An 11,440-nucleotide genomic window follows, 5' to 3' on the forward strand; every position below is an offset into this window, starting at 1 on the left:
GATACAAATGACGAATTGATGGGTGCTGACGAGTTGATGGGTGCAGCACACCAACATGGCACAAGTATACATATGTAACAAACCTGCACGTTATGTACGTATACCCTAGAACTTAAAGTATAATAATAAAATAAAAAAAAAGAATTTTTTGAATCAGCTTTTTATTGATTTCTAATTTAATTACACTATGGTCGGAGAATATATGTAATTTTAATCCTTTAAAATTGTTGAGATTGGATTTGTAGTCCAGTATAGGGTCAGTTAACGTCAGTGTTTTCTGTTTACTTGAAAAGGATTTGTATTCTTTGCTTTTGGGTGCAGTGTCCTTTGTATGTCAGTTAGGCCATGTTTGTTGAACATGTTTAAATCATCTCTATGTTTTACACTCCTTTTTTTTCGTATGCGTTTTTTGTCAGTTTTTAAGATGAGTACATTAAAAAATCATCTCCCACTGTGTGGTGAATTTGTTCGTTTGTCCTTTTAGTTGTGTTACCTTTTTCCATTAATTTGGAGCCCATTGTTAGATATTGATTTAGTATAGATTTAGAATTATTTATTGTGAATTGAACCCTTTAACAGTATGCATTTTCCCTTCTATCTCTGGTATGCTTTTTTTCCTGAAAGTCTACTTTGCCTGCTATTAATATAGTGACATGAACTTCCTTTTGGTTAGGTTTTTTATTGTCTATTTTTTCCTTCTTTTTTTTTTTAACAACCTGTCTTTGTCTTTATAGTTTGTGTTTCCTTTCAAATAGTTGGGTTTTTCTTTCTTTTATACTAGTGTGACAGTTTTTATTTTCATTGAAACATTAGATTACTTACAATTAATATAATTATTGGATTTAAATAATTCACCTTTTTTTTTTTTTTTTTTTTGATAGAGTCAGGATTTCACTATGTTGGGCAGGTTGGTCTTGAACTCCTGGCCTCAAGTAATCTTCTTGCCTTGGCCTCCCAAAGTGCTAGGATTACAGATGTGAGCCACTGTGGCCAGCCATACTCTTTGTTTTCTGTTTCCTCTACCTGTTCTACACTTTTCCATCCCATTATTAATTTATTGAATTTTTAAATGTATTATGCATGACATTACTCTCATTTGCCACATTAGCCTTTTATTTTCTTTTCTATTTTAAGGAAAAGATAGAGTTTTTAATACCCCATTGTGTGAACAAGGAATCGTTGGATTTGGAATCGGAATTGCCGTCACTGGAGCTACTGCCATTGCCGAAATTCAGTTTGCAGATTATATTTTCCCTGCATTTGATCAGGTAAGTGAATGAATACTTCTAAGGTTGTTCAGTCCATGAAATACTGAAGTATTGCCACTACCCTTCCCCCCGCCCTTACCTGCATTCTAGGAACATTTCATTACCCTTTTATTAATGTATTAGAATTGTAATTTTTTTATGAGCATCTATTTAAAGATCTAAGAGAATAGTTTAAGCAAATAGATTGAGGTTGGGTGAAGTGGCTCACATCTGCAATCCCAGCGTTTTGGGAGGCCAGGGTGGGAGGATCACTTGAGACCAAGAGTTCAAGACCAGCCTGGGCAACATAATGATAATGAGAACCCATATCTACAAAAACTACAAAAATTAGCCTGGTGTGTTGGCACATACCTGTCATCCCAGTTACTCTGGAGGCTGAGGCGGGAGGATAACTTAAGCCCAGGAGTCTGAGGCTACAATGAACTGTGATCACGGCATTGCACTCCCTGGGCGACAGAACGAGACCGTTTCTCAAAAAGAAAGAGAGAAAGAAAGAGAGAGAGGGGGGAGAGGGGAGAGAGGAAAGAAGAGAGGAAGGGAAAGATGAGACCCTGTCTCGAAAAGAAAGAAGGGAAGGAAAGAATGGAAAGACAAGACCCTATCTCAAAAAGGAAGGAAGGAAGGAGGGAGGGCGGAAGAAAGGAAGGAGATCGGAAGGGAAGGACTCTTTGTGCCATGCCCATTCTTTCTTTCTGCCCCTCAGATTGTTAATGAAGCTGCCAAGTATCGCTATCGCTCTGGGGATCTTTTTAACTGCGGAAGCCTCACTATCCGGTCCCCTTGGGGCTGTGTTGGCCATGGGGCTCTCTATCATTCTCAAAGTCCTGAAGCATTTTTTGCCCATTGCCCAGGAATCAAGGTATGTTCATTTATGTACTTTATTTGATTTCTATTTGATGTTTCTATTTTGGTTCATTCTATTAATATCTATGCTTATCTAGAGGAAAGAAAACAAACAGGATTCTTGGAATTTGTGTGAACTTAACTGTACTTAAGAAAGGGGGGTTAGCAGTTCTTTTAAGTATGCTATCCAATGCCCAGTTTTACAGAAAGTCCTTTTTGAAAGAGGACTGGTTTTATAAACTCTGGCATTAATTAATTTTATAGACTTCAAAGAGTAAGACCAAGAACACAGTTGCTTTACCTCCCCTCTCTTTCAAAGCTTTATATTTCTCTCTAACTTAAGTCTTTCTCACTTAACTGATGATGGGGTGATTTTAATAAATTTCTGTTTAGTCTATATTTACCTCAAAGTCAGAGATAAGACTTTTGCTTTTAATCTATTTCTTGTTGAAAGACTTGAGAGAAGACTGTTACCTAGATTTTTTTTTTTTTTCTGTTTAAAGTAAGGTAATACTTGCTCAACCAATTAATTATGAAGCATCTCCTTTTTATTGTCTGTCCTTCACAAAAGCGTAGGTCTTTTGATGGCAAAAATATTTTGAGTATGTTAAGTCTTAATTTTTTATATTATCTTTTCTGTTTCTGTTTATTGAGTAAGCTTTTCAGGGGATCATTATAGAAATCCATAGATGTGTGAATCCAGAGATGTATATTTGTTTTTTGACCACATGAATTGATTGTGAGCATGTGTCAATGTTTTATTCTTATTTTCTTATTTGTTTTTTCTGCCAGATCAAAGGTATAAGCTTATCTTAGTTGAGTAGATGCTGCCTGATTTTTTAATGTGAGCTAGAAGTTGTAGAGTGGGAAAGAAGCCATGTGCGAGGCAAGTTATTTTTGTGCTTGAGCTAAACATTAATTCACATTTAATATTTAAAACATTGTATTGTTTTTAAGAAGAGATCTTTTCTGTCTGTCCCCTACCTTCTCTTTTCCTCCTTCATTTTCTTTCTTCCTCTTCCTTTTTCCTTTTTTCTTCAGCTGAAATGAAAATATATGTAAAGTATAAAAGGCTAATATGAAGAAAGCAGATGAAGGGAAATTAAAAAGTAGGAACATAAGATAAAGACATTGTGTGATGTGGTTATTAATGTGTTCAGAGATCCATTTACAGAAAATAAAATAGTGACATTTTTGCTGCTCTTTTGTTTTTAAAATAAAACCCTTCAATAAAAATGGCATAAAAATGGCTTTGAAAGCCAAATATAGTTTGCCTCAGGGAATCTTGAGTCTTTGTGATAAGTTCAGGTTTATTTGAATGACTCTTCCTGTATAATATTTGTCTTTAGACAATTATTTTATAATCATTTAAAATTAGGCAAAGTTTGTGATTTAAGGCAACAAGAGACAGAAGATAAGAGCTTGAGCTTTGGTATCAGTGGGAATTGGGTGAGACTCTCTTATCAAGCAAGTAGTATGATCTTAGGCAAGCTACTCGTTCTCTCTTAACCTCAGTGTCTGTTTCTAAAATGAGGAAAATTATAATAGCTACCTAGTGGGGTTGCTATGAACAGGTGAATTAATTCATAGAGTGCTTGGCCAAGTTTACACACGTACTTCCTGCTGTCATTATCATCTTCCTCGTCATCACCCTCATTCTCAAGAAGGTCCTGGAGGCCTTTCCTGGGAGTGGAAGTGTGGACTATCCACACTTTTCTTTTTGCTTTGCTATAACTGTACACTATGGTGCCTGGATCAAAAAACTCAGTGGATTAATTTTTCACTTATGAAATGAAGACCATATTTTTTTTCGTGGGAAAGAAGCAGATTTTGACATGTTAAAACTGGAGAAGAGAGTTGCATGTACTCTGAAAGTAGAAGCAGATTATTAGTAGAAGAGATTTCTTTATAGATAAACACAGGTAGATATTAACAATATTACAGTTTTTGCTTTGATGAATGATCTTTGCATATTCTTTTTACTTTTTTATGTAGGCAAGTTCAGCTTCTTAAGAGAAGAGTAGTATCTTAGTTAACAGAACATGGTAGGCATCTGATAAATATCTGTTGAATAAGAGGCATTTTTATTTTTATATAATATAAACTTAAGTGATAATTAGGCTTAAAATACCTAATATCTATTTCTAATTAGTAACAATTGGTTATTTAAAATCAGCCCTTCTTAGAAGCGAGTTTATTGGGATATGTTTTTACTAAAATTGTCTTTAAAAATCTGTTTTTGCAGGTGGTTATACCCAGAAGCCCTTTCCAGGCCAAAGGACTTCTTTTGTCATGCATAGAGGATAAAAATCCTTGTATATTTTTTGAACCTAAAATACTTTACAGGGCAGCAGGTAAGGTTTTCTTTATTTTATATTTGTGAATATCTTTATATACTTTGTTTTTTTTTATAGCTCCAAAAGTTGTATCTTTTTTTTCCAAATGGTTGATTTATATTTTCCTTGTAGAAAGAATCTTGATTTCTTTTTTGGTATTTAGTTTGTCCTCAGGTATAAATTTTATGTTTGGGAAAAATTCATCTAGCCATTTTATATTTTGATTGTGGAAACAAAGAGGAATTGTGAAGCGGTAGCAACAATAAAGCGACTATGTTTAACTACATAGTAGGTGCTTAGGAAATATGGATTGAACAGAAAAGTAAATGTGCTCATTTTACTAAATAGTATGTGTTTCCTTTTAACTAAAGTGATCATAAAGGTCTTCCGTCATTTAAATCAGGATACCTTGGATTGTGAAGGAGGTGCTGTTAACAATTATGTTGTGCTATCAGGTCTATGCTGGGATGACTGTGTAAAGCAAACTCAGATGTTTGGTCATCCTCTTTGTAGCTCAAAATCCTGATTTTATAAAAATACATCCGTGACTGCTAATTTCTTCACTGTAATGGAAATTTTAAATAGCAAATGATTTGTTCTGTCTAAAGCATTTTAATCACTCCTGGAAGCTTCTTTCTCACTCTTCGCTGTGGACCCATTCTCCCTACACCAAAATCAGCCACTTTCTGATTGTCATCAGATTAGGTATACATGTTTTTGGGCTACATATAAATCCATGCACACTGTACATGTTCTTTTGTGTTTGCTTTCTTTTCCTTAACCTAATGCTTTTGAGAGTCATTTATGTTGTTTGTATCAGTAGTTTATTCACTTTTCATTGCTGAGTAGTAGTCTGTTGTATGAATATCTATTGTTCATTTCTATTACAATAATATTAAAATTTTGTATAATATTAGAACATTACTACTTAGTAAGGAACATTGTCATTATATTGGATGAATATTCATTGTTCATTTCTATTACAATAATATCTTACAACTATGTACAATATTAGAACGTTACTACTAAATAATGAACATTGTCATTACATCATATGACAATGAATATTGATAGTTCATTAATAGTATTATTACTACTAAGTAATAACAATTTGTCTGTTATTCTTATTTTTCTAAGTATTCTAGTCACTAGGAAAGTAGCTTGCCCCTCTTCATCAAGCTAATTTTTTGTGAATAGCATTAGCATATAACAATTATGTTTCTGGAGCCAACCTGCCAATAAATGCTTCTTGGCTGTGGGGAAAAGAACACCCAAAAATCTGAGGCATGTACAGTATTGTTCAATAAGTAGCATTTTATTGTAGTAATAGATCACAGTTAATTCATGGCCCTTGCAACTGGGCTTCTGTTTCAATGTATCCATTCCCCTGTGATGAGTTTTTCAAAGTGGATGTGTCATTTTACACTTTTGCTGGAGACTTTTCAGAGTTCCTGTTGGTCTTAGGTTTAAAAACAGATTTTAAATTGACTGTAGATTTATATGGACTCTATTATGGTCTGTATCCCATTATGTAATAAAAATGAATGTAAGAATTTAAAATTTTGAAGTGAATAGGAAAATATCAGTGATATATTGTGAATAGCTTTTTGATGAAAAGGATTTCTAATACTTTGGATATCCTGTGGCTATTTTATTTGTAATGGCAGCCAGCTGGTATAGCCAATCAGTAAAAAAATTTTGCAGTATTTAATAAATGGCGACTGAGTAAGAAACATTTGAAAAAGTAATATTTACTTTGCTGCAAAATTTGAAACCAGAATTGGTCAGGCAAATAAATTTACAGGATTCCAGCTAAGAGAATGCGCTTGAAAAGTTTGTCCTAAGCTTGGTCCTGGGAGAGATTATGAAAGACCCTGATGAGATTCAGTGTTCAAAAGGTTTCCAGAAGTTTCCCCAATAATTTAAGACCTTTTATTTATGGAATGGTATCTTAAACACATAAATACATTTATGAATTATATAATTCCATAAAGTTAGATGTATTATGCTAATATAAGGCCTTAAGTAATATGGACATTTATTTCTCTCTAATATAAATGTCTAAGCTGGCAGTCCAGGGCTAGTGTGATAGTTCCTTAGTCATCAAGGTACCAGGCCCCTTCTCTGTGGTTGCTGTGCTGTCTTCAACATACAGTTTTCAGTTCCTGGTCCTAGGTAGCTGTACCAGCTCCCAATGTCACATGTGTATTTCAGCTACCAGGAAGGGGGAAGGAGGAAAGGAAAAGGTATTCTCCTTCTCTTTAAAGAATAACTTGAAGATTGCACGCATTGAATTTCACTTCCCACGGGTCACACCTGATCATATGGCCATGACCACACCTAACCACAGAAGAGGCTGAGAAAGCTAGTCTTTGGCTTAAGTGCCTAACTAAAAATTTAATTATTACACAATGACACGAAATGGATATTGAGGGACAACAACCAGTCTCTACCACAATTACTTGCATGGTTTCCAGCAGAAGCTATACATTTTAAGGAGGGGAAGAGATCTATTTGAAATAATTCAGCTGTTTACCCTTTGACTCATAGTCCACTTCTAGGGATCCATTTCGGAGGTACATTGGCAAAATTTTGAAGAAAATGTTATTGGTCACTGCAGTGCCCTTTAAATGAACAAGAACTGGAAACAACACATTTTCCCGTCACTAGAGGATTTTAGGTTAGTTAAATAAGCTAAGCTTTATCCATCCCATGGGTCACACTGCATTGTTTAAAGGAAGGAGACAGATCTCTTTATGTTGTGGTAACAGTCAGGGTTTGATTGGAGAAGCAAAACTAGAAGAAGCAAAATTGGAAGATACAGGAAATATATTCTAAGCATCTGACCATTTGCAGCTGTAAAAACTAGTTAAACAGTCTAAGAAAGATTGTTGCTTCTGTGTTTGGTGCTATAACCTGAAGTCCACGGGGAAGACTGTGAGGAAGGGAAGATGGAAATAAAGTAGGGGGAAACAAGAACAAAATAGAACTTCCTACAGTGGATTGGAGCTTAGGTCCATCTCTCACCACCTCCAAGCCTTAGTGTAGGAAAAACATTGGCTGCTAGGAGACCAGGTAGGCAGCTGTTTGAATAGCCTGTTTATGTGATGTCATGGAGAAGGCCTGAATTAGCAGAAGGAAATGGGTTAGAAATTTTTTTAGATTATATGAAATATTTGGTGTCTAAATGAATTTAAGGAGGGGAAAGGAGAAGGAGGTGTTAAGAGTAAGTGTAGAATAAGATTTTCTTTTCTGGTATTAATGGAGGAATAGTAGATTAGATACCCTGAAATAAATGGTGTGTGATTGTGTGTGTGCTGATTTTAAATATATACTGAGCTGGCATGAAAATTAGAACTCTGCAGAGTTCAAAAGCAAAGTGGAGCTCAGAATGATAATATAAACAGATGATGGGAGAAGTGATAAACTGGAAGATAAAACCAAAGCAATAACCAGAATATAATCTAGAGAGATAAAGAGAAAGGAAAGAGAGGTTGAATGTAGAGGGATACTGAGAAGGTCTAAATACTTCTAAGGAAACAAACGTGAGTGTATTTCCTAATAATATTCATCAGCAAAATGTCGCTGACAAAAAAGTGATTCCCTGGCATATTTTTGCCACTTTGTCTCATCAGAACTAAACCAGTGCAGTAGGAAATATTTCAGGGAAGCATCAACTACTGCCTGCTTTTCCCTCCTGCAGTACTATCAAGGTAGAGATGTTATTTTCTCAAGTCTGGAGTAGTAGTCCATATATAAACTCTAAAATAAAGTGGGTAAAGGATACTAGGTAAAATGTTCCTTAGGAAGCTAAAGGTAGGCATCAGAAAGTTAACTTGTCAACTTTAAAAAGAATTTACCTGTAGTGTATAATTTTAATCTATATCCTTATCATTTATATTACTAAATCCTATTTAAGAATGATTCACTTACAGAGGTAAACACAAGGCTTTTGCTTATGGTTGCAGTGCACAGCTCTCACTCACTGGTTAATCTGGGCACCTCTGGGTTTCTTCTTTTCCTTGTAGAACATACTCTTTCCATGCTTACTGCCCTTATCTTACCCACTGTGGTTCTGAAGGGGCTGACAGTCATCTTATTGACCTCCATGATCTCAGGACATGGCCATGTTCCTCAATCTCAGCCATTCTGATTTCTTTTCTGAGATTGTCTATAGTGGAGTCAGAATTTAACTTTCTATGGGTGGTTTGCCTGGGATGACGGGAGACTGGGGCTCCAAGTTACTCTTACTCTTTAAACTTCCTTTGATTAGTAAGCTTCTTTCACATCTCTCCATTTAATCTTGTTTTAAGTTTAACATACTTTGAGTTTCAGTCTCCTGTAGATTTTACTAACATAATAGGTAATTTTGACGAATGCATGATCTTGGCTAGAGAAGAGATGCCTCTTTTAAGATGAAAATATCCTTCGTTAATAGCACAATAAACTGCAGCTGTCATGATTTAACATAGGTACTTCTTTTGTCTTAATAGGTGAAGTAGGAACCCCTTCTGTTTACTCATAATCATATTTCATAAGGTTGCTGAGAGGATTTAAGTGAGATTGTCCGTGTGTGTATCTGCCTAGTCTTTAAGTGTGCTAGACACTGGGCTATCTTGTGTAGACATGGGGACTATGTCATTTAATCCTCACAACCAGTATATCGGGTCAATTCTGTCATTATCACCATTTTATAGATGAGGAACCTAAGGATTAGGGAAATTAGACAACTTGCCCAAAGTCACACAACCAGAATTGGGTATATTTAGGACAGATAGTGACTTTAAGAAACTTGCTCAAGCTCACAGAAATAATGAGTGATGGATTTAGGTTTTAAACCAAGACATTTTGACACCAGAGGCTGCTGTCTTTCTAATACTACATTATTTTGCATCCCACCTAATTATTATTGAATGGAGGACATAAATGAAATATAACTTCCTCCAGTGCCCTGGTTTCATGTCAGGAAATAGTTGTCTAGATTTTAAAAGTTTCCCACATAATTAAAATGATCTTATTTTTTGTTTTTCAAAACAAGGTCTCCCTCTGTTGCCCGGGACGGAGTGCAGTGGTGTGATCACAGCTCACGGCACCCTCAACCTCCTGGGCTCAGGTGACTCAGCCTTTGAAGTAGCTGGGACCACAGGCATGTGCCACCATGCCTCGCTAATTTTCGTATTTCTCAGTTTTTTGGGTTTTTAAGAAACTCCATTTTTGAGTTTCTCCATGTTGCCCAGGCTGATAAAATGATCTACTTTTTAACTGAATGGAAATATATACAGTTGGCGCTTTTTATCTGTGGGTTCCAGAGCCATAAGTTTAACCAACCACAGATTGAAAATACTTGAAAAAATAATTACACTGAACATGTACAGGCCTTTTTCTTGTCATTATTCTCTAAACAATACAGTATAGCAGCCATTTACATAGAATTTACATTGTATTAGGCAATGTAGTACATCCCTATGTAGTATATAGTCCAAGGTTTGAATATATATATTACATTAATTTCTCCATTGGCATAGGATTAATTTGCTTCTTTGAAAGTTATAAAAACTACATATCACAGTCTGGTCTGGTTACAGGTAGGGGGTTTGGGAACCTTTGCACCTTGTAATCATTAGTCATTAAGGGATCTAGTCATATGTCCCCAGATAGAGGCAAAGGCAGCTGGGAAATGTAGTCTTCCTGCGTTTGGGCGAGAAAAGATGAGGTCGTTTGGCACCTGTGCAGCATTATGCCAGTCACAGCTCCTGTTGATCTCTCTGACTCCATCATTTCTGGGCCTGATCTCTCTGATTCCATCATTTCTGGGCCTGTGCTCATAAACTGCTCTCTGTGCAAACCTCTGTGCTGTGGTGACTCTCCCGTATGTCCAGCCTTTAGAAATGATTTCTTTTAATTTAGCCATTGACTTTATAAATTGTACAGATGAAAATGAAAATAAGTCATACATTCTTTATGCAGCAGTTTTCTTGAATTTTATTTCTCTTTATTTTGAATATGCAATCAATATATATAAAACTTTAGGTTTCCTGAATGTGGAAGGAGAAAGTAACCTAATAATATTTTCAATTTCCTGATTATTTATTGTAATTATGACATTTGAGTGCAGTGAATCTTTTTAGAAATGGAAGAAGGACATTTAGAAAAGGTAGATAAGGCAGAACAATCTAGCTGGTGTAAAGTGTACAAAATAGTGATGATTCGAAAAGAGAATGAGTCAGTGTGACATTATCACGTATAAGCATCTTGTGAAGAAGATATTCTTTAATGTCTTTTGGACTTTTGATTTTACTTAACTGAATGACACATGACATCAGTGATAGCGAAGTAAATATGACTTTTATCTGTGATTCTTCTAGTGGGAAATCAAGACAGACTAAAAGACTAAAATCCTTGTATTGTCTGTCTTGTTTCTAGGATTTCTGGATAATCCAAAAATAGGTAAAAATAAGACATAATGATATTGAGGAACTTTTTCAGCAGATGCACTAAATGTATATGAATTCATATATTTTGAAGAGAAGAACATTATTTAAAATAGCTTTTTAATGGTAGAAGACTTAAAATATTTTTGCCAAGTATCAGTGTACATAAAGAGAAAAATTAATATTTTGTATTTTACGTTAAGCAGATTAATTTGTGCAGGTTAGTATATTTAATACTAGGTACACTCACAAGAGTAAGTTGGATCCATTAATGGGAGAAATTGAATTCATTTGTTAGATTTTTGAATTAGTTTCCAAATTGAAATAATACTTGTACATAATTTAAAAAGTCAAAAAATAGCTTCTAATAAAAAATAGCAGTTCCTTACCTTACCCTTCACCAAATCCATGCATCTTTCCCCACAAGCAATAACTTTTTTTTTTTTAATTATACTTTAAGTTCTACAGTACATGTGCACAACGTGCAGGTTTGTTACATATATATACATGTACCATGTTGGTGTGTTGCACCCATTAACTTGTCATTTACATTAGGTATATC

The 11,440-nt window shown here is 35.0% G+C and overlaps 1 protein-coding gene across 3 annotated transcripts in view; it reads left to right on the forward strand.

Moving 5' to 3' along the window:
* Window positions 1-11,440, forward strand: part of BCKDHB (branched chain keto acid dehydrogenase E1, beta polypeptide) — a 250,327-nt gene that overhangs the window by 56,785 nt on the left and 182,102 nt on the right. For all 3 annotated transcript variants that reach the window (XM_011950278.1, XM_011950279.1, XM_011950280.1), the window contains exons 4-6: window positions 1,135-1,268; window positions 1,972-2,127; window positions 4,357-4,465. In XM_011950278.1, coding sequence (XP_011805668.1) covers window positions 1,135-1,268; window positions 1,972-2,127; window positions 4,357-4,465 — 399 coding nt within the window. The remainder of the gene's footprint in view (window positions 1-1,134; window positions 1,269-1,971; window positions 2,128-4,356; window positions 4,466-11,440) is intronic.

The sequence above is a fragment of the Colobus angolensis genome, unplaced genomic scaffold (genome assembly GCF_000951035.1).
Source record: "Colobus angolensis palliatus isolate OR3802 unplaced genomic scaffold, Cang.pa_1.0 Scaffold304, whole genome shotgun sequence".
NCBI lineage: Eukaryota > Metazoa > Chordata > Mammalia > Primates > Cercopithecidae > Colobus > Colobus angolensis.